General features: G+C 41.0%; 2 protein-coding genes across 3 annotated transcripts; both read left to right on the top strand.

The window, feature by feature from the left end:
* The first annotated feature begins 399 nt into the window (after positions 1 to 399).
* Positions 400 to 9,307, top strand: LOC113019534 (uncharacterized). Of its 2 annotated transcripts, XM_026163287.1 has the most exons (5): positions 400 to 897; positions 3,016 to 3,040; positions 6,453 to 6,622; positions 6,752 to 6,887; positions 8,366 to 9,307. In XM_026163287.1, the coding sequence occupies exons 1-5, from the start codon at positions 422 to 424 to the stop codon at positions 9,107 to 9,109; spliced, it is 1,551 nt and encodes a 516-aa protein (XP_026019072.1). In that variant the 5' UTR covers positions 400 to 421; the 3' UTR covers positions 9,110 to 9,307. The 2 variants fall into 2 exon arrangements, with proteins under 2 accessions (XP_026019072.1, XP_026019070.1); XM_026163285.1 differs by lacking the exons at positions 400 to 897; positions 3,016 to 3,040 and adding an exon at positions 3,643 to 4,269 and having other exon boundaries at positions 8,366 to 9,302.
* Positions 9,308 to 16,472: 7,165 nt separating this feature from the next.
* LOC113019539 (uncharacterized) lies at positions 16,473 to 21,570 on the top strand. The gene is made up of 6 exons (XM_026163294.1): positions 16,473 to 16,542; positions 16,685 to 16,798; positions 17,940 to 18,072; positions 18,562 to 18,912; positions 19,044 to 19,179; positions 20,404 to 21,570. The coding sequence occupies exons 2-6, from the start codon at positions 16,702 to 16,704 to the stop codon at positions 21,142 to 21,144; spliced, it is 1,458 nt and encodes a 485-aa protein (XP_026019079.1). The 5' UTR covers positions 16,473 to 16,542; positions 16,685 to 16,701; the 3' UTR covers positions 21,145 to 21,570.
* The last annotated feature ends 2,806 nt before the right edge of the window (positions 21,571 to 24,376 follow it).

The raw sequence follows: 24,376 nt of genomic DNA, 5'->3' as shown, positions 1-24,376 counted from the left end.
CTCACCTCACAGTAAATGATCATTTCCATTTCAAGCATTTCCAAATAATCATTTCCCATACTGCCACTATAAATATACACAGTATACTGCCATCACTACAATATACATGTTTTACACACTCCTTTTGTTGTTGACATTTACAGGCTGTGTGCAAAATGCCACACTCTTCAAATTCATGCCAGCTATTATTTTTACGTCCAGTAGGTGTCCTGCTAGAGCAAATGAAGCTTCATGAAGCTTCGCGTTGGGGTGAACCAATTGGATGAAAAGCTTCAGTGCTTCATGGGGCTTCATCTGCCCATCACTACTGTGAACGAGAAAACGCTAACTTCCTGTTTTAAGACCGGATGTAGAGTTGTACATTTCCGGCAGCTTTGTATTGCGATCTGTCGCTACTGCGAAGAAGATAGACACCAAAATCATGTCCAAAATACGAAAACGGAAAGATCGCGTTAAGCTACAAAGAGCAGAAGGCGGGAACACCCACCACTGCTGTGTCCCGCTGTGCACTGCTGGGGGGAGGTTCAACAAGATGTTAAGTTTCCACTGCTTTCCCAAGGATCCTGAATTGCGCGCACAATGGCTGATGAAAATCAGAAGGCACGGCTTCATTGTTACCACCAGCTCTAGAGTGTGTAGTCGGCATTTCGAGACTGGAGACATCTTCGTGTCTTCCTCTGGGAAGCGTTGTCTTCAGCCCAAAGTTGTCCCGTCGTTATTCCACTGGAATAACTTTTCGAAAAAGACAGAGCGACCTGGAGTTTTGGAGCATCGCGTTAAATACGAAACCATATCAAGGGAGCTCGACGAGCTCAGGCTGCAGCTCGGGTCTTATCAGTCGACTCAGGGACTGCAGCGATTTGCCACATCAGCTGATGACAGTCGGGACTATACAAGGTAAGAAATCCTCAAGTTTTCAACTAGTGACCCATGGCTTTTGTCATGTTCGGAGGCAATAAGACGCAGGGTTCTCAAGCACGAACCGCTTTTTAATTGAATTGAAGCAGCAGTGTACGTGGCTACATCAATTTCTGGAAAACACATATACACACCGGTCTTCTAGCGACCTCTAGTGGCTGCCCTCATGGTAGCCTTACTAGGACAACATAAACAGATTTCACAACAGCTTTATAACATTACCACACAAATGTGCATTTTAATACGAGGCTGAAGTTGGTTTGCCTTTGTAACTTCCGATTAGGGAAATGGATAAAGCATGTTTGATCTGCTGCAGAGCAAAAACTACACAACCCTGACATTTCAAACCTGTACTTGATTATTCCACACTAACAGCAGAACAAAACAACGATTTTATGAAAACTTTCTGTGATTTGTGAAACTTCAATAAAGACAGATTTCAGCACTTTCTTCGAACTTTCTTTAAATGATACAGCATCTCAAATGTCAAATTCTGATCACCTTAAAGCAGACGAAAAGCATTTGATTACATGAAATACACTTTATTGAAGCAAATGAACCCTATTAGTTGACGATATTAACTATCAAAAATAACACAAACCATCAGCTGTTGATTGAAGTCACCTCAGATCTCTGGTCCAGGGAATACAGCTTAAATCCATCAAGAGCAGATAATATAAAGCAAAAGGGCTGCTAACTTTGACTATATATTAAAATACTGACCAAAACAGCAAATGCATATTCTCTTATAATCCTGGCCACTGCTTTCCCCCCTCTCTGTACTGCTTTTTTAACCTGGATTAATCTTGTGTTTCTTTGCTTTCTGCACAAGTTTTATGACCAATTTCCAAGGATCTCATTCATAGATTTAATTAATTGCATTAATGCAAAAAAAACAAAAACAAAAAAACGCTAAACAATGCAGGGCCCCCTACTGTCGCACAATGTGTAATTTAATATCTCAGAGGAGTTTAACTTAATGTCCTCTCTATGAAGGTATCTACACAGGATGCAGGTCAGATGTAAAGTAGCTGGAAGTGAGAACAACTGAAAAACCCCCACAAAGTTTAAAGTTGCAAGAACGGCTAATAAAGCAAAATTGGACCGTAGTATGAGATCTGTTCTACTGTGGTCCAGATGCATGAAAATGTATTAAATGAACCTTTATTTAAACATTTCACAAATCCAATATATGGTTTTAATTGTTCTGCTCTTGGTGTAGAATAATCGAGTTCAAGTCGATGAACATCATCTACAGATATATAAATGGTAAATGCCCAAGACATCTCGAGATATGTAAATCAGAATCAGAAAGGGTTTTATTGCCAAATGTTGATCAGGTTTACAACATTAGGAAATTGCTGCGGTGCTTCAGTGCAAACATACTGTCATAAATTGCGCTTAAATAGACATGAAAAAAATAAAAGTAAGAATAAGAATTAAAAGTGCTACGTAGATAGATATATACATGATATATACGCATGAGTGCAGGTGGTGATCAGTGCCAAACATGGAATGATGCAGTCAACACAGCGTAGGGTCATGTGTTAGGGGTGGGAACAGTCATAAGGTTATTGTTCATGTGTCCAACAGCAGAGGGGAAGAAACTGTTCTTATGGCGAGAGGTTCTGGTGCGAATGGACCGGAGCCTCCTGCCTGAGGGGAGCAGGTCAAACAGACTGTGTCTAGGGGGCCGAGATATGTAAATCGCCGCATGATTCATCCATTGGGTTAACTTGTTTTGGAAAGTTTGACCATAAACAAGGCACGAATATCACACCGGAAACGAAGTGCTCTACGGGAGTTTCCCCACTGGAAGTAGCAAATGCCAAGGCGCACACACAGTCTATTAGAGCCGTTAAAGGTTAAAGTGAGGTTAATATTAGAGATTTGTTGAAACTAACAAATTTATAAATTAACATGACTTAAAACATTCAACTTGTTAAGAAAACAAGGTGAAGTATCTGAAAGTTTTATCATTGTTATTTTTCTTGTTATGTGAGACACCTTTGAATGTCCAGTCACAAAAAGAACAAAAGATTAATGTGACATGGGATTTTGTTTTGTTTTTTCTTACTTTTTTTTCTTACTTTTCAGGGACCCTGAAGCCAAGGGTGCACAGGTACGGGTGTAATTTATAAAATGTGGCTTTTGCAATACCCCCAAAATGACAAAAATAATGTCAATATACACAATCACCGAAAAATAAGCTATTTTAAGAAATAAGTGGACCCATAAAAGAGGTCAGCTGAACAGAACTCCTTCAAAAATAATGCTTAGCAAAATCATATCATAACTCAACAAACTCCCCAAATGAGAGACAGCCGAGCCTATAGAGACACTGAGAAAACCATTTTAAAAACTAAAGGGAAAACCACAGGGACAACAACTAAACATAATACAAAAAATAATAATAATCCCAATTACCCCATGTGGTCACAACACACTGTTAATTTCACTTGGCTGGCCTCTGTGTGTACTGTGTTACATAAATCAAAAGAAAGAGAAGCTTGAAGTGAAATCAGGTATGAATAAAATGTGGTCGTCTGAGCGTCAGGAGGAAAGCTCTGGTCAGAAACAGGATTTCTTTCACAGTTTTTCCTTCTTTGTTCTTAAAAGGAATCCCGACTATTATGTCAAGTTACTCTAAATATGTTACAAATTATCTCCACTACATAAACATTGTTGAAAATAACTAAAATGTTCTCGTTATCCATTAAATCTTTGTTGTTTAAAACTATTTTGAAGCCTTGGGAGCGGCCATGTTTTTGTTCACGCAATGCATTCTGGGACGATGATGTATATTGGTTGTGGGCAGGCGCTTTCGTTCAGCTAACCTGTTGTTGCAGGAGAGGAACTACTATGCCGCATTGTGCAGCTTTCGGTTGTAATTTCCAGTCGAAGCTCAACAAAGGAACAGATGTAAGTCTGCACAGCTTTCCTCATGAGAAAACAAGAAGAAAGCAATGGGAAGATGTTTGCGGTCGAGTACAACTCCCCAAAGACCCGCGGCTGTGCTCTAGCCACTTTAGCCCTGATGCGTTTGAGGCATTTAGTCGACCACGGTTGATAAAAGAGCTCACAGGTGCTTCTGGTTATAAGCGAAGACTAAAATCAAATGCAGTCCCGACAATTTTTCGCTATGAGGAGACCACGGGTCTGGGAAAAGCGAGTAAAAACCGCGCTAAGAAACGCATAAGACCAGAGATGCTAAACAGTTTCCGGGATGGTTGTAAACAACAACCCGCTTCTACAGTAGCCAACATGTTCGTGGATGATGGTGACCAATCAGACACCGTGTCAGTTATGGAGGAGACAAGCAATGAAGCAGCTGAAGCTACTAAAGTATCCGTGAGTGTTCAGTGTTCTTCAAGTGAAACTGATGCATCAACCCAGACTGAGATAAGTCCGATGTAGCAGTACAATTTTTCCCTTTATTGTCAAAAAATAACAATACAGCGCTTATTTTACATGTCAACAAAAAGTTATATACAGTTATAAGTGGTTAAGAACAAAGCAGTCGTCAAACAAAGAACATTTAAAGAATATTATAGGACAGAAATACCATAAAGCAGCATAAAAGTACAGTAAGGTGACCTATCATATAAAAGTAAAACAAAGTACGCACATACAATCTAGCTATATCAATTGAAAAGCTGCATCAAAAATTCAAGTAAGGTGTGAGCTTTAAGTTACACTTGTCTAATGAAGCCTTCCACAGCAGGACTTCATTTTTAAAGCCAACAAAAATCGGAGTAATTTTCATGAAGCGACATTTGTGAATGAAAAATTTTGCTACTATAAATAAGTTTTGGGGGTTTTTTTTCGGTTTGTAATCCAAATCTAATTACTTGAAAGGTTAGAGAAGGGCAGTCAATGTTTTTAGAGGTTAACCAGTACAGAAAATCATCCCAAAAAGATCTGGAACTTTCACATGAATAAAAAAAAGATGCAGTAGTTTCAATATCAGTATTACAGAAAGTGCATGCGTTCGTATCTATATTTAATTTCTTGTGAAGATAGTCATTGGACAGATATATGGCATTTATAATTTTAAAGTGATTTTCTTTTGCTTTAGGTGGACTTGAAAAAGAAAGATATTTAGTCAAAAACTTCAAATAATAGTCTCTAACCATTTTTTTCTTTTTAGTTGCGAAGGGAAAATTGTCCTTAAAAATTTATTATTGCATGCCTTTCCTTTAAATTGGTGTTTAAGAATAATAATACTGTGATCTGTCAACGGGGCTGCTGAGATAGAAACATGTGAAACATATCTATAACATATCGAGCCCAACCACAGATCTAGACATAAACATTTACTAGAATCACAAATGAACCATCAATATTCAATAAAACTACCAGCCAGTGTCCTGAATCATCAGCCTGAAAAGTCACGACCTTCCCTGGACATTGGTAGAAACAGAGAGCTACTCCAGCAGAGTGGTTGGATCAGTGGCCGAAGAGGATTTTTCACCCCACTCATTTGACCAGAAGGTGGCATCAGCGTCACTTGAATGAGTTTCTTGTAGTAAGGTGCAATTAGCTTTTAGCCCTTTGATAAACATAAACATTGCTTTTCTTTTAACGTTATCCCTGAGACCTTTAACATTCAACGACACAAAGGATAAACATGTGCGTAGCATTAAAAATAAACAAAAATAGAGTTCAAATATTAAGAATATCAAACTTGAATAGAAAAAAGAGAAAAAGTTAGTTTACTTTCCTGTTTAGAAAAAGGTGAAAGAACAGCGGTGCTGGCACCTCCCATCACATTCAAAACTGTCAAACGTCCCTCTTTATGTAGAGTTCAGAGAACAAGTAAGAGTGAACACTTTTCAACCATCCGCCAGAACGCGACTGCCATTAATATAACCGACAGCTCCTCTGTAGTAAGCCTTCTCCCCCGCAAGTATTTAAAATATAATATTATAAATATAAGTATTTATAATATAATCAAAATATAATCAAGTATTTAAAATATAATCTGCTGACTGGAGCAGTCAGGATCTCCATGCATTAGCATGCTGCTTTTGCTCCCAGTGAAAATGATTCCTCTTGAGTTTTTAGTGTATTTAATTCAGAGTCAGCTGTTTAAACAAAAACAGAACATTTTACATCAGGGGATATGATGGGTGTAGTTCAAAATACAATCACAGCTCTCTAAGTAAGATTTCAGTGTTAAATAAAACTGTCCAGTTATGAAGCTGAACTTTAATCTCAGCCAAACTGACTCAGGAACAAATAAAACACTAAATTAAACCCAACATTAAAATTTAGAAGTTGCCTAAGAGACTTAAATATCATGTTTAACCTGAGTAGCAAAAGACCACGGGTGGTTTAAAAATGATATGCTGGGATTTCACTCATCTCACCAGCTGTAGTGATCCTTGACCTCCCGGTCAGCTATTGCTGGTGGGTAACAGATGTCTCAGAAAACATCAGAGTACTTTTGCAAATATGTGACATCTTGATAAATCAAGCAGCTATTTGAAGTTCATATAGCTACATTCTTGCCTGAAAATATCTCTCAACAGCACAGCGTTACAAGAGATCATGACTACTGCTCAGTCCCTGAGCCATCAGCAGAAGACCTGTCCAAAGATGTGGAGAGTCTGAGGAAGGAAATACAGGAGTTACGTGTCCAGCGAGAGTTTGGGTTACAGCGGTTTGCTGGCTCTGACACTGACATCCAATTCTATACCAGGTACATCGAAGTTCAAGTGTTTCCAGTCTTCATGAAAACAACAGATATTTACTTTTTATCTGCTGACTGTATGTTTCATGAGTGATGTTAATTAATGATTGACACGATGTTTGTCTCTCTTGTGAATAGATTTCCAAGCTATAATCATTTGATGGCATTCTGGGTTTTGATTGAGCCTTGCATCTATAAAATGATCCGGGCTTCAAGAGCCAAGTCAGCTGCCAACACGGACGAAGAAGTGTTGACACCTGCACGCACACAAGCGGTAGGCTATGGCTTTGTTGGTAGTTGGAACTAGAGGTGCGATGGCATTGTGTTTATGTAGATCCTAAAGGGCTCAGCATCCTTTGCATACTTAAATCTGTGTACTACAGCACCTGTTTTCCCCATCGTTCTGTTGTGTTCATGACATGGGAGAAAAAAAATAAAGATGAACTTTTGCGAGATCTGGCAAATGTTTTGGCTGCATCCTTCGGAGGGCCGCCAGCTCAAAGCCGACTAGGAGGTCGAGGCATGATGCCTGGAGTGCGGTGTTCCCCCGGCTGTAGTGGGCCTCGACCTGCTGTTAGCTTTCAGCTGGTGGGTAACAGACATCTTCAAAAACAAAAAAATTACCACTTTTGCAAATATGTGATGTCTTGATAAACTGAGCAGATACTTGAAGTTTACACAGCTACATTCACGTCTGAAAATATCTTAAAAGTTTATTTTGTGACCCAGAAAGAGTCATATTAAAACTAAGTAGCTGCTGCCATTGTTGGAAACTGATTGGCTGGTATGAGTTCTCGGATAGGTTGGGTCACGAAGGATACGCCAACTTGGCCTTCAAATGCTACCTACTTTTGAGAGATCCCGATTTACTTTTGCGAGATCTTGCAAAAGTTAATCTTAATTTTTTTTTTTTCCCCCATGTTCCTTGCGGGGCTCCATACTCCATGGTACTGTTGTGTGTGTGTTCAGAAGGAATTTCAGGAGAACGTTCTGTCATTTAAAAAGATTTAATTTGTGTTAGCAATTCAAATTACAAGTTTACACAGCGCTGTGGACCTCTATGTGAGATCAAGCATCTGGTTCACAAAAAGGATAACCCTCCACAACTTTATATAGTGAGACAATAACAAAGATTGTCATGGCTATCGTGCTCTCACACGAAAGCTGTGTCTCGAATTGTGAATCCCTGGTAGCTCTCGCCACGAAGAAAAGAAACAACCTGTTTGTTATTCTTGAAAATTTAATTCTGCCCACTCTACCAGACATAATATTCCATCGGACCGGACGAGAATCATAACATGATGCAGTGCCGTTGAACATTGACCTGCCCTTTAGTAGACTGTAACAAGTCCACTGAAGCTTGTCCTACGACTCATGATGCAGGACTTTGCAGTTTGTATATAAAGATAATAAAAACAACATTTAATTTACTAGAAAAATAAACAGAATTCAACCTGACAGTACAGTATGGTGTGCATAACCATCCCAGCAACCATTTACTTTGACAATATCACATTTTATTCTGATCTATAAAGTATTTTATTCTATTGTACACAGTGTCTTATTCTTATCCTATCCCATTGTTTTTCTGAATTTTTGCCACTTTCTGCTGTAACTCAACAAATTTCCCACGTGTGGGACTAATAAGGGTCTATCCTGTCTTATCTTACAAAACATTTAGCCAAGAAAAGCATGATCTTACTAGTTCATAGCTTTAGGAGTAACATTTTCCCTTTTGTTTCAACCTTTCAGAGGCAGCTGCTCCAGCCAATCGACGAGTTCTTTCTTTTCCTGGTTTTCCTGTCTGTTGGTCTGAAGGAGAGGGATCTGGCTCATCGATTCAACATACACCAGTCCACAGTGAGCAGCATCATTGCAACATGGACAAGTTTTCTTGCCACTGCACTGGGGTCTCAGTGCATCTGGCTTACACGTGCAGAAGTGCAAGCTTACCTCCCTAAGGAATTCAAAGGTTTCTCAGACACCCAGGTGATCCTTGACTGTACAGAGCTGAGGTGTCAGACACCATCCTCACCACTTCTCCAGAGTGAAACGTACTCTTCGTACAAATCCCACTGCACGATGAAAGCCCTGGTTGGCATAGCTCCACATGGTCCAGTCACATTCATCTCTGATCTGTACGCAGGTTCGGTTAGTGACAAGGAACTATTCAAACAATCAGGCATTGCTGAGAAGTTGACTGAAGACATGGCAGTGATGGTGGATAAGGGCTTCCTGATCACAGATTGTTGTAAATGCAAAGTGTACCGCCCCCCTTTTGTATCTAAGCAGAAGAAGAACCAGGTTAAGGAGATGCAGGCCACAGTCAGACTCGGGCTACATGTGGAGCGAGTCATTAGGAGGATCAAACAGAACAAACTTTTTGATGGCATCATCACCATGTCACCTGTTTACAATATCAACCAACTGTTTGCAGTAGCATGTATGCTGTCAAATTACCAGAACACAGCATTAGTTCAAAAACGGGTTAAGTGAGACGAGATGGAGTTGTCCCAAGACAGCAGTGCAAGTAACTTATGCTAGACATGGAGCTTGAAATACTTACTATGTAAATAAGTTCTGAAAACATTCAGTGTTTTAATATTTTTTATACCGTTGCTAAAATAAGAGTTTATTGGTTTCACACAACAGTAAAATGTTTTTTAAAAATTCATTAAATGTAGAAACTTAAAGAAGTCCAGACGCTTTTCTTTGAAAGCTCCTTTGACTACAATGACCTGGGTGACTGAGAACCTTCACCTGTGAAGGTTCTCAGTCATTCACAGACATTTAGATGTTGTATGTTTGCAGTATTAACTTGATGTATATTTGCTTCTGATCACCCAAACACATGTTGATTAAACTATCTGACCAGTCAAATTAGGTGTGATAAAGCAGAGAGGAGTAACGCAATGTTTAAATTTGACGTTAGCCAACGTTATTTTTTGTCGGTTAATTTCTGTTTTCTTACCCTCGTAGTTGTGTATCTGTGATGCAGCATATAACGTAAATCCTTTATCTAATTTTCTGGCAGTTGTTCAATTTTGGGAGCTCTTGTAGGCAGCGGGTGTAGAACATCGCCACTGTTTAACCACTGCAGAAACAGTGGGGCAAGGATGAGTATAACGCAGAAGTGATTGTGCAAGTGGCTGCTGTTACAACCAAATTTCCCCTTGTGGGACAATTAAAGGATTATTCTAAGTAGGACTACACATTGGTGGGACCATTTTAGATGGTTCATGTTTTATAACTACAGTGATGCACATTGCTATAAGAATATGTTTATTTCTCTAACACTATTTTAACCAAGTAGTTAGAGGATACTACATCCCATTCTTCATATGTTTAAACATGTCAGAGGTTTATTTTTAGACAGAGTTGGTTATGTCAGCAAATAAAAACAAAAAGTAGTCCCCATCCCCACGTTTGAAGTATAGATTATTAAATTTACAGGGTGTAAGTTAAGGCAACACAAAACTTTTGCCACATGTGGAACCGTAAATAAAAATGAAGATGCACAAAATATTTTCAAGAATAGACTGCGTGACCATGGTACGTGTTTTACTGCAGGTTTGAGACGGACAGACTCCCCGCCTCACCCTCCCTTCCCCAGAGACATTGCTTCAGACATTTACCCCCAACACATCTTCCACCTCTCCCCCCTTCACCCTCACCCTCCCCAATCCAGTCTCAACGACCACCACCACCCTCCCCACTCCAGACCAACGACCACCACCGCCCTCTCCAATCCAGACTCAACACCCTCCATCACACCTCTCACCCCCCTTTCCTCCTCCTCCCTCAAACTCAGAATACACACTGAGGATGTGAGCCGACTATTTCAGAAACGGAAGCCCAGGAAAGTCCCCGGACCAGATGGTGTCTCACCCTCCTGCCTCAAAACCTGTGCTGAACAGCTGGTTCCCATCTTTACTCGCATCTTCAACAGACGCTCAAACATCATTCCTGTTCCCAAGAAACCCACCATCACAGGACTGAATGACTACAGACCTGTCGCCTTGACGTCTGTGGTCATGAAATCCTGCGAACGACTGGTGTTAGCCCATCTGAAGGACATTACAGGCCACCAGCTGGACCCTCTGCAGTTTGCCAAACAGGTCGGTGGATGATGCAGTGAACATGGGGCTGCATTACATTCTGCAACACCTCGACCGCCCGGGAACTTATGCCAGGGTCCTGTTTGTGGACTTTAGTTCGGCTTTTAACACCATTGTGCCTGAACTTCTCTCCTCCAAACGCTCCCAGCTCAGCGTGTCACCAGCTACCTGTCAGTGGATCACCAGCTACCTGTCAGTGGATCACCAGCTTCCTGACAGATAGAAAGCAGCAAGTGAGGCTGGGGGAGATCACCTCTGAAACTCGGTCCCTCAGTATTGGTGCCCCTCAAGGATGTGTCCTCTCACCACTACTGTTGTCCCTCTACACTAACTACTGCACCTCGGCTGTTAAACTCCTAAAGTTTGCAGACGACACCACCGTCATTGGCCTCATTCAGGATAGTGATGAGTCTGCATACTGGCAGGAAGTTGAGCGGCTGGTACTCTGGTGCATCCAGTACAATCTGGAGCTGAACACTCTATGCATTGTGCTGTACTCTTTACTACTGTAGACCCATTTAAACAGTGTAAACCCTCTCAAAGGCATTTGCAATTATCTTTACTGTCCTCACATCAGTGATTGGGGAAACCAAAACAACCACATTTAACTCTAGAAGAACAACCTCATTCTTTAGGTGCTTCCAGCATGTTTGAGACCTATCAAAATCACTCACTGAATTGTGATGAACCCAAAATCCTACTTTAGGGTGTCAAACAACATGTCAAAGCTGAGTACACATGTCAAAAGAACTCACAACTGTTGTTACTATGTTTACTCGGACAGTGAGGGCCTAATGCACTTACACATCAGGAACTGACATGCTAGAAAATCAGTCTACAAAATATACACAAATAATTATTAGTTAGGTTGCTGTAAAACGTGCATGCTAAAACTACTCCAGTCACTTCTGCTCAGGACTCTAACAGAGTTTGTGATGTTCACAGAGTCATGTAAATGCAGTTATAAGATGATTAGAAATGTCACACCAACGACCCCCTTAACACAAAACCACACGGAACTACTTCAGGCACAACTGCCTGATTGTTTAATAAGGTGTCATCTACATTCATGATCCCTCTTAGGTGCCACAGAGTCTGCTCTGCAGTCGCTGAGTTGGAGCTTGGCATGCTCTTTTTGGAGGAGGGCGCTCTTTTCACCCCTCACCCTCTCGTTCCAATGCAGCTTTATGGTTATTGCTGTGGTTCTGGAACCTTCTCATAATGACTAGTAGGGCCCCAAACCGCACGACCTTTGACCTCAACTACTGCCTGGGCTTTCAGCTCTGCCATGAATGTTTCTTACTTCTCGCTGGGTCTCTGAAGACTTCTGATCAGCACCAGTCTCAATCTCTGGAGATTCCACCCTTGGGATGATTTCTTCCAGCAATACTCTGGCCACTGCACCTGTATCTCCCTACTAGAAGGAAAAACTTCTAACCATTTGGAAAATATATCAACCATCATCAAACCACATTTTTCTTTTCAGTTTAGTGAACTTCACTTATAGGTTTTCAAACCCTCATCTGAACATAAGTGCACCACCTGTCCATAACATGTTAATCCCACAAGTCACAGTAAAAAGCCGTGGAGAAAATCGTCATGAAAAACTCATGGAAAACACAAAACATTGTTTCATGTTAAACCTGGAATTCCTCCTCTTGACGCATCGACACTCCCATGAGTCAACTCATCAGAACTAGGCTCCTTTCTTAAAGAAAAGGGTTAGTTAGATCATTGCCAATGCAACATCAGGGCGTCTCCTCCGGAGTAGCACACGGCGGGCCCAATTCATGCATTCAACAGACCCGTCTGTGTTTTGATTAAAATTTTGTTTCCTAATGAAGTCAGCAGTGGGTGGGTGAAAGCCGTTCATCAGAGCATAGCTTAACTGCTGCTGATGTGGGCTGGCCTTCTCTGCACGCTCTTCAAGGCCGCTATGCTTTCTGCCAACTTCTAACATTTGACATTTTCCAACAATACAGTGTGTTACTATAACCAACAAGCAGCCAGTAAAAACAGTGTTCTTCACACAAAATCAGTAAAACAGAAAAGTAGCAGCTAAAGGGTTAAGTCTGCCCACACTCATGTAAACCTACAGTCTCTCCTCCTCTGGTCTCTGTCATCCTTCTGCTTCTGCAAAAACAAGCAAACAAAAACACCCACATCCACCTTTTTTTTTTTCACTGTTTGGGGTGGATTAGGCATTAAAAGTGACCAATCCTAGAATAGTTACCATCTTCTGAATTTCAAGTCAGTCACATTTAGTCCACATCATCAGTCCAGCCACAGTCCTCTGCACTTGCATTTATACCAATCACATGCATTCATAACGATCATTGCTGATAGTGGAAAACCGCGCACAAATTTAAATGTCCACTGACAGCAATATTTCATCATTCCAAAAACAATTCTTCTTGCCATTGAAATGGATTGAATCGCTACAATCCTTTTAAACACAGGATTTCCCATCTAATATGGTCAGCATCCTATGTAGGTGAATTTTCTCAGAAGCCAATTGTAATCTTGAGAAGCTCACCTTATATTTGCTCTCAATTAAAGTATTTTATAGCACTTTTGCTCCCAATCTTGCAGGCCTGCTTTTAACATCAACACACAAAATATCACACCCAGAGGGATGATACCTGGCAGGTTTTTCCCTAAGTGCACTGTTACAAAAACAAAAAAGATTTTAGGCCCGGACATGTCTTAAGTGTAAATAAAAAAAAAAACAAACAAAAAAAAAAGTCTTTCTCTTAGGTTTGGGTTGTTTTTCTTTTTCTAACTGGCAGAATCAGCCTGGTACTAAAACAAAAACCCCAAAATCTACCGGAAAAATAACAGGAAAAGTTTTGCCTTCAGGTGAACTAACAGGCTGTAGGGGTTAGAACCTGCCATGCAGTGCTGCAGTCACTGCTTCTGGCTTTAATTAACAACTGATGCTTACATGGTCTGAAATCAGACTTAAGTGTCACTACCTTTGTTCATTTTCCCCACATCATATTTACTGGTTGCCCACAAGTGCTCCCGAATATTTCCAATTCTGGAAAGTCTGGGGCCAACTGACCTAGTTTCACCTGCTAAATACACAGAGAAAATGTTTTTCATTAGCAGCTGCAGAGTTCACACGACACATATGTTCACCATGAAACGCTTCCTAAACACTTCATATCAATGTTTTATCACAGGAATGTGGATTTCTTCCCCAGGTCTGTGCTTTTTTTTTTAAACTTATTTTTCATTTTCACAGACCCAATCATTTCATTTAATTTTTCTTTCCTTTTTTTTCGTCCCCAAACATAAAACGTGTAACATGTCATCATGTATTTCACAAAACAAGTTTGTTCTCGTGTAATCAGAGTGTGTATCTGGGTGCAAGCTTCACCCATACATCAGAAACAGGAAACTACCCTCTGCTACATCTTATTCACTTGTTTTATAATACTGTCATCCTTCCCTGATCTAGTAACAATCAACTAATTTGCAAATCAGCTATTAACCCACTAAATTGACAGGACAACAGAAATGCATGTTCAAAATATTATCACAAAAGAGAATTTCCTTCATACAGTAAATTACTTGTGCTGCACCAATAATGCAGAAAGCATCTCACAATTTACTATATTAATAACTAAATTTATTGTCTGATCACTGGTTGGTCAAACCAGAATCTCTTTTTTTCCCTTCACAAAAGTTAAACTCTTGTCCTGCAACCTAGAGAGTTATTTGTCAGCAGTGGATACACTCAGCGTTTGATAACAAGTGTCTGTGAAATTTGCACAATTTTAACACTGATGACAGATAACAAGCTGATCTTCATTGCATGTGTGTGTTAGTAGGCAGGTTTAATGGCTGTGTGCAGTGGAGCTGCAGATTCAGCAGGGCGTGTCCTTAAAGCTGCCTTTCCTTCACATTTCTCTGTTTATGTGTGTTTGTGTGCGTTTTATTTTTACCTTTGTTGCAATCCTACGAACTCTTTATCAACCTCCACAAGACAGCCGGCCACAGTTTTCCAACCCAATTTTCACGTGTTCTCACATTAACAACAACAGACTTCATTTTTCCTCCATGCTCTCCACTTCTCACAGCTTCTGTCTCTCTCCTGAATCTGCAGCAGTTCACAGTTGTGGCGTGTGAGGGGCCCAGTGGGCCGTTCTTCTTCAGCTTTGCCTTTTGTCTTTCACTCTTTTCAGTCTCTTCCTTTGCCTTTTCAGCTCCCAGTATGGCAAATGTGAAACTCAGACAGTCTTCTCAAGTCCATTCACACACAGTGATGTCGCTGGCAAACCTCCCAGCTTGTGATTGGGAGCGCATACTTCCATCCATCCATGGTATTGGTACATGCTGCTGAACCCTTTAGGGCAGTGTTGCTGTGTGTTCACATTGTTGAGTCTTGAAGTTGACGCTGTTGCTCTCGAACTGCATTTTGTCTTCAGGGAGAGATCGGTTGCCCTCGAAGCTTGTTCTTCAGTGTAAGGTGTACATGGAGTGAAGCTGTGTAATATTCAGTCAAAACACGGGCTGGGTGTAGTTCCAATGATGTTAATCTATCATTTGGCTCCAGCCGCTGTGCTCGTGGAGGATGTTGATCCAGTTCTGTAGCCACCTGTACAAACACACTAAAACTTTTAAGGATGATACTCAGTTATTTAATCGTGTATTTAATTCATTCATTATGGCAGTCCTGGCGTTCCATAAGATGAAGCCTCGTGATGAACTGAAGCTTTCCATCACACTGGTCGACTCATGGTAAAAGCATTGTGATGATTCATTTGCTCTACTGTGCCATCAAGTGGACGATTCAAGTGAAACAGACTCTTTGATGGGATGTGTAAACCTCTAGACTGAATAAATGAATTGTTTTCATGGTTATTTATCCCGAATATTGTCTCAGCATGTCTGATACAAAAGAGAAAGTGGAAACTATCAGGACAGAGTTTTGGTATGATTGTGTAACTGTGTAATCATGCTTATGTACATCTGGATAATCACACAAACTGTGTGGCGCTTCACTTTTTAATAAACTAAAATACAGAAATCAGATTATAGGATCTATAGTTTTATTTATATTATGGTACTTATCATTTGTGACATTTATTACTGTGTGCATACTTTATTAGGAGATTAAATTAAAAAAAAACTCTTCCTTGCTGGTTCCATCGAAGAAGAAATGCTCAACTATGTAGCACGTACGTAGTCCAATTCCACAACAGTGTGATGGGGAATCAGCTGTGTTTTGCTGCCCATTTTATTTCGAATCTGGCGCGAACCGGCGAGCCAGTCCCTGAATAAGTCACGTGGTACGGACTGCCCGAGAGGCCTCGAACGTCACTGCACACGTAATCAAAGCGAGCCTCGATACGTGCTTCCCAAAAACTCCCCTGACACACGCTTCGACACACAGGACATCACTATCTTACAGGGCTTGGGCGCGTGATGTCACGGGGTGGGCGTGGAAAGTCTTTTGGGCTGATGCGCCATATAGGGCTTCGGAGCGTGATGTCACGGGGGTGGGCGTGGAAAGGATTTTGGCCCGATTCACCATTTTGGGGGTCTAAGCTAGGAGCGATAGCATAGCCATGGTTCGTACTTGCTGTGTGCTCGGCTGCAATGTTCGATCTTACGACCGGCACGGGAATAAGGTTGGATTGTCTTTTTATGCTTTCCCAACCTGGAAGCAACGTGAAGGAGCTCATGTATCGGATGTTACCAAAAGAAGGCGTCTAGCCTGGATAGCAGCCGTGGGACGACTTGATCTCCAGTTCTCTTCCATCTCCAAATATCTGTTGGTGTGCTCCCGACATTTTCACTCCGGTAAGTGAAAATGTAGTATGTTTACATCACTCTTTATAGCTTAATGATTTTTATTGTTGATGCACTCGGAGGTTATACAATCCGAACAAACGTCGTATTGAGTGACTTTGCAGACACGTGCAATTCTATCGCACCACTGTAGGGAAGCCTGCCTATGAAATGGATCAAACAAATCCAGACTGGGTACCAACGCTACACATGAACTCCGAAAAAAGACGACGAACGCAAGGACAACAACAAAGAGCACTAGTCGGAGGTAAACACACCCCAAACCCCAATCCCTAATTCTAAAAATTGCTCTTAGTGTCCGGCAATCGCCACATAAAGTTTTGAGGATTCAAACGGCCTTAATGTGAAAACCGCTGAAAGTTTCCCCTGTGTGCATGGAGGACAACAATGGGTTTAAAGTAATATCTTGCCCGATTGTCAATGTAGTAGTTTGCATCTACTTTACAATTATGGACACATAATATGACAACGAGATATTTGCAATTCATTGATAAATGTATAACATTAATTGTGGTGGAGGGTGGACAATACTCCTTTCTGGCATCGTTGTATTTTCACTCAGTTGTACATAGAATTTGTATTCTGTTTCATCCTATTGTATATCTTATTCTATTTATTCTACTGTATATAGTATTTTTATTTTGTTCTATTCTGTACAGTTGTGTACAGAATTTTATTCTTATTGTATTCTAATTTTTGCTATATAACTTTTGCACTGTCCACTAACTGCTGTGACAAAACTAATTTGAGTGGGACATGAAGGTTATCTTATCTTGGCACTCCAGCTGACTTAACGTGGTTTGAATGACGACATACTCACAGTTTAGCGGCTTGAAAACAGCCACATTTGCACTCAGCCATTAGTAAACTGGATGCGATTTCTTATTTCGAAACTGGTCGTATTTGTGGTTCTGTGCAGGGAGCAGCGACCTCTGTTCAGGCTCCAGGAGATGACGTCACACAGGCTCTCCCCCTCCAGGCGTCGCTATTTTGGCAGCATCCGGCTGCCGTGGTGAACGCCGTTAACCATTGTTGATAACTGTTGCGCCCCAGGTTGTACAAATAGACGAGGAAAATAGAAAATTACTTCCTTTTACCGCATTAGGTGAACTAAACTGAGTAGCACCATTGAAGGAGGAGTAAGCAAAACAAGACTGAAAGGTGGGACCTTCCAGCCGGCGTATTCCGCTTGTGCAGCGATCATTTTGTATCGGGCAACTTTTATATAAGCTTTCTAACATAAGTGTTTTCATTATTTACTAGACTATCGTTGTGGTTTCTGATGATGGAAAACCACATAGCTGCATGCATAGTGGGCTTTATGTCGTGTTTTCTTAGTTAGCAAGCTCAAAAGTAGAAATAATGAAATGTTTATGTTTATTTTGTAGGCAGAAAGGCAGAGGAGGCATCTGCAGAGAAGATAAGAAGAAAAATGAGACTGGATGTGTTCAACAGAAGACAGACAGCAAAGCTACAACGGATAGCACAAATCAAGCTATCTGCAGAAGGCATCCCTGCAAGGTGAATATATCAAAGTCTTTCTCTGGGTGTGACTTAATACCGAGGAGTGCTGTCAAGTAAGCATATTGAGGCTGGGTGAGGTGAGACTAACGCTACATGATAGTGAAACTGTTACTTTAACCCTGCTTTAGGTGGTGGGAAAACTTAAAAAAAAAACTACAATAAACACAGAAATGATTTTAACTTTAAAACTGTTTTAAGTAGGTTCTTCTAATTCTTGGAGCTGTTTAAACCCTTAGCACATAATGCACTCTTTATTAATCACATTTTCACCCACTGTGCATTTATACACCTGTCTGAATTGAATCATTAGTTATTATTAATCTTGCCACAGCGTGCCTTTTGTTCTGACTTCCTCGCCTCCCCACCCTCTCGATTCTGACTGTTATAAGGGAGTTTTTCCTTCCCCACTGTCACCAGAAACATGGCCCATTTTCTACAAAAGTCAACAAAAAAGAATGAACATGATTTTGTTTTCTCTCTTATCAGGGACCCAGCAGCCAAGGATGCAGGACCAACAACCCTTGATGGTCGAAGGAGGCTTTTTAAAGGTGCTGTCCCGACACTTTTTCAGTGGAATAATTATAAAGTTGAACCAACGCAGAGTAGTGTTTGGGAGAGAACGGAGCGAGAACCCCCTGAACTAGTTCATCCTGGGGATCAAGGTCAGCACAGTGTTACAGGAGATCATGACTACTGCTCAGTCCCTGAGCCATCAGCAGAAGACCTGTCCAAAGACGTGGAGAGTCTGAGGAAGGAAATACAGGAGTTACGTGTCCAGCGAGAGTTTGGGTTACAGCGGTTTGCTGGCTCTGACACTGACATCCAATTCTATACCAGGTACATCGAAGTTCAAGTGTTTCCAGTCTTCATGAAAACAACATAGATATTTACTTTTTATCTGCTGACTGTATGTTTCATGAGTGATGTTAATTAATGATTGACACGATGTTTGTCTCTCTTGTGAATAGATTTCCAAGCTATGATCATTTGATGGCATTCTGGGTTTTGATTGAGCCTTGCATCTATAAGATGATCCGGGCTTCAAGAGCCAAGTCAGCTGCCAACACGGACGAAGAAGTGTTGACACCTGCACGCACACAAACGGTAGGCTATGGCTTTGTTGGTAGTTGGAACTTGAGGTGCGATGTCATTGTGTTTATGTAGCGTAATTTTTGGGCTACAAGCCGCTACTTTTTGCACAAGCTTTGAACCCTGTGACTTTCAGAGGATTTGTTTTGTTTGTTCCGCTGTTGTACGGCACTACGTTGGCTGGCAGAAGGGCATGTGATCAGACACACAGTATCGGGGGACAAGAGTGGTATGTTGGTCACATGTCCGTCCGAAAGGCAACGTAGTCCCGTACGAAGTAGCGCGAAAAACAAACTTGATTAGCAAGAGGAGTATTACAGGAGCAAAGGAAGCTTTCATTCACAAACCCTCAGTATGGTAAACACAATAAATGCATATGATGCAGCTTTCAAATTAAAGCTCTCAGCGAGGGGAAGTAGAGCTGCTGCACGTACCCTTGGCATAAACGAATCAATGGTGAGACGTTGGAGACTCCAGCGTGACGAACTGGCTCAGTCCAAAAAGATGACAAAAGCTTTCAGAGGAAATAAGAGCAGATGGCCTAAATGTATTGAAGGCTGGATGAACACACAGAGAGCAAATGGGCGAGGTGTTTCAACTGTGCAGATCCGACTGAAAGCCAAAATAGTCGCCAACGAAAAAACGAAAAGGACTGTCCATCAGGGCGCGGACGACTGTGTGTCAGCAACTCCCCCCCGACTATGCAGAGAAAATAACAAACTTGCGCAAATTCACACAAAGAAAGTTAAACGAATATTCCATCGGACCGGACGAGATCATAAACATGGATGCAGTGCCGTTGACATTTGACCTGCCCCTTAGTAGGACTGTTAACAAGTCCCACTAAGACTTGTCCTACGACTCATATGAGGACGTTTGCAGTTTGTATATAAAGATAATAAAAACAACTTTATTTACTAGAAAAATAAAAGAATTCAACCCTGACAGTACAGTATGGTGTGCATAACCATCCCAGCAACCATTTACTTTGACAATATCACATTTTATTCTGATCTATAAAGTATTTTATTCTATTGTACACAGTGTCTTATTCTTATCCTATCCCATTGTTTTTCTGAATTTTTGCCACTTTCTGCTGTAACTCAACAAATTTCCCACGTGTGGGACTAATAAGGGTCTATCCTGTCTTATCTTACAAAACATTTAGCCAAGAAAAGCATGATCTTACTAGTTCATAGATTAAGGAGTAACATTTTCCCTTTTGTTTCAACCTTTCAGAGGCAGCTGCTCCAGCCAATCGATGAGTTCTTTCTTTTCCTGGTTTTCCTGTCTGTTGGTCTGAAGGAGAGGGACCTGGCTCATCGATTCAACATACACCAGTCCACAGTGAGCAGCATCATTGCAACATGGACAAGTTTTCTTGCCACTGCACTGGGGTCTCAGTGCATCTGGCTTACACGTGCAGAAGTGCAAGCTTACCTCCCTAAGGAATTCAAAGGTTTCTCAGACACCCAGGTGATCCTTGACTGTACAGAGCTGAGGTGTCAGACACCATCCTCACCACTTCTCCAGAGTGAAACGTACTCTTCGTACAAATCCCACTGCACGATGAAAGCCCTGGTTGGCATAGCTCCACATGGTCCAGTCACATTCATCTCTGATCTGTACGCAGGTTCGGTTAGTGACAAGGAACTATTCAAACAATCAGGCATTGCTGAGAAGTTGACTGAAGACATGGCAGTGATGGTAGATAAGGGCTTCCTGATCACAGATGGTTGTAAATGCAAAGTGTACCGCCCCCCTTTTGTATCTAAGAAGAAGAACCAGGTTAAGGAGATGCAGGCCACAGTCAGACTCGGGCTACATGTGGAGCGAGTCATTAGGAGGATCAAACAGAACAAACTTTTTGATGGCATCATCACCATGTCACCTGTTTACAATATCAACCAACTGTTTGCAGTAGCATGTATGCTGTCAAATTACCAGAACACAGCATTAGTTCAAAAACGGATTAAGTGAGACGAGATGGAGTTGTCCCAAGACAGCAGTGCAAGTAACTTATGCTAGGCATGGAGCTTGAAATACTTACTATGTAAATAAGTTCTGCAAACATTCAGTGTGTAAAATGTTTTTGATATTTTTGCTAAAATAAGAGTTTATTGATTTCACACAACAGTAAAATGTTTTTTTAAACATTCATTAAAAGTTTTGCCAATAAAATATCACTTTGTTCAGTCCAGCCTGAAGGATCTGTTTTTGCTGTTGCTTTCACTGTTCATTTTTCAAACACCGGTATATGTAGAAAAAGAAATAGTCAGCTTATGCACATCTGTATCATGTATATTCTTTGCACTAGGTAGTCCTTCGATGCCCACACAACTTAGGCTCACAACAGTCATTGTTTGCTACATGGATCATTTTAGTTCAGCTGGGCGTCTTTCCTTTTGTTATATTTCTTTAAGAGTTCAAAATGTGTTCATTACATAAAATGTATTTTTCTCTGTAGCACTTCATGGATTTCATAAGCAACACACCTTAGTATTCACACAAAGCATAAAGGTAAAAAGAAATACACAGTGTTATCTTCATTTCTTTGGCGTGGAAACCGGGTCCAAATGGCTCTTTGGATGTGAAAGGTTGCAGACCCCTGATCTGGACCAAAACACAAAATTTTCTTAATATCCATGTACGAGGACATTAAACTGCTACTTTATCAAAATGTCAAACAAACGTATGTGGATAGAATAAAATAGAACAGAATAGAATTAAATAGAACAGAATAGAATTCAACTTTGTCATTGCACATGTCACAGGTACAAGGCAACGAAAAGCAGTTTGCATCCATCCAGAAGTGCTTCAGCCATGATATAGATATTACAAATATATATTAGCAATAATATAGATTATACAGTAGTGCAGTTAAGATAAGTGAAACATGGATAATTAAGCGATCTCACTTTTCTCAAAAACAAAAATGAAGAAAAAAAAAAGGAAATCAGGTAATTCTTTGTTTTTACATTCATCAGGTCCCAATCAGCCCAAATAGCAACGAGAAATTAAAAATGCCATGAAAAAGTTCAGGTCTTGGCAGGTTAACTATGTGAGATAGCCTCACCTCAGACCTCAGAAAAATGCTTTTTCCCCCCAGACTGTCAGTGAAGTCAGGGACCTTTGTGGGGTGTTGGTGGCCTCTGTGCGTTTTTAGACAATTTCTGTCTCTGTGATCAGCAGCAGGAGATTCATAATTCAGCTGTAGAAAGATCTCAGACATTTGATTCTGCGGTTCACTGCGAGGACAATGTGAATCTCGACTGTGTTGTTCAAAACAAAAAAAACAAACAACAGCAACAACAAAACCAGAATCAGAATCAGAAAGGGTTTTATTGCCAAATGTTGAGCAGGTTTACAACATTAGGAAATTGCTGCGGTGCTTCAGTGCAAACATAGTGTCATAAATAGCACTTAAATAGACATGAAAAAATAAAAGTAGGAATAAGAATTAAAAGTGCTACGTAGAAAGATTGCACCATTAGTACTTGTTTCCCTGCTCCAAACAGTGTGAAACCCTCCCAATGTCTTTAGACTTTAACAGGATCTCTGAGAAGCAGGAATCACATATTCAGCACCATTCCCTTTTCTTCTTTTACAGATCAAATCATTAGGTACCAAAACTGACAGACTCACTACCAGTGCCACAAACCCTCCATGTCCTTCTGGAGGACCTGCAGGTGAGAAGAAGGTGTGAGCTGGTGGTGAGAGAAGAACAGAATCCAGGATTTCAGTCGGTTTTTCATTCACAGAAATAAATCCCCTTTATAAAAACCCTGAAAACCAAATGTTGGGCTCTTTTCATGACAAACACGTCCTCAGATCTGTTTTTTACTGTGCTGAGTGACAACGATGGGAAATTGGCGCAAAGCCAGGAGACTGAGAGCTCATTTGGAAAAGCTCTGAGACATTTCAAACATGGTGCATTTCAATAGGAGGCTGGTATGAATCCTGATTTTGCTTCTTATGTTTTCTGTAGATCAAAAATCCAGAAACAACAGCAATAAGAAGCACAGCGGGAACTACCAGACCAGCTATTAGTCCAACAGATCCACTCTTCTCTCCTCCATCCTCCTTCCCTCCATCCTCCTTCCCTCCATCCTCCTTCCCTCCATCCTCCTTCCCTCCATCCTCCTTCCCTCCATCCTCCTTCCCTCCATCCTCCTTCCCTCCATCCTCCTTCCCTCCATCCTTCTTCCCTCCATCCTCTGTGTGTGTCTGACCTGCAGGTGAGAAACAGGTGTGAGGTGTCAGCTGTCAGGTAGGTGATGAGTGAAGAACAGAACAGAATCCATTTCCTCTTCAAACTGCTGTCAGACATTATCTACTGCACTCTGATCACATCACTCAGACCAGCTGCTTTCTACAAAGTCTCATCAACAACATCTTTAGAAACAAACATCAACAAGCAGGAAGCAGCTTCACCTCTGATCACACACACACTCAACTCTACTCACTCACCTGGAGGATCAACATGAAGGTAGATGATGCTGATGGGGTCAGTCTCCAGATTTGCTCTCTTCCTGCGGTTTGTTCTTTGTACAACACGACACTCGTATGTTCCAGTGTCATTAATCGTCACATCCTTCAGAATCAAAGACACGTCTCGTTCCTTCATCTGTCTGTCCTGCAGATCCACCCGGTCCTTAAAAGATGGATGCTGGTTGTCTGGAGCAAACTGCTTATTGCGATAAAAAAGGACATATTCTGATCCCAGGTCAGGTCTGCTCCACTCTACCATTGTGATGGTTTTGTTGTTGTTTGGAGCTCGACATGGCAGAGTGACGTTCTGTCCAGCTGTGATGTTTTTCTGGACTGAATGAGAGGACACAGTTTGGGTTGTAGACATTAAAAAGCTAATTTACTCCTTTGTGCAATCTAATCATCAAGAGCTGCAAACAGACTGACATCTGGTGAAATAGATGAATTACAGCACACACTGGATACTGAAATTTAGCACACAGTGATGTGTGTTATCAAAGGAGACTTTAAATATGTGGAGAATCCAGCAACATTAAAGTCTGTGGTCACTTCCTTGTGTAGTATGAACGGCCATGAGGTTTTTATCAGTAGGAAAAGCTCTAAAGCCTCTGTAAATACAGTTAAAATCTAAAATTTCTTCTTTGAGTATTTTGATAAAAGCCTTATTTTTATGCATTTGCTACTACTATGAAGAACACATGAGAATTAAGGCATGGGCAAG

Source organism: Astatotilapia calliptera, chromosome 3, assembly GCF_900246225.1.
Source record: "Astatotilapia calliptera chromosome 3, fAstCal1.2, whole genome shotgun sequence".
Classification (NCBI taxonomy): Eukaryota; Metazoa; Chordata; class Actinopteri; order Cichliformes; family Cichlidae; genus Astatotilapia; species Astatotilapia calliptera.
The sequence above is the reverse complement of the archived record's forward strand: the minus strand, read 5'-3'. Positions and strand labels throughout refer to the sequence as shown.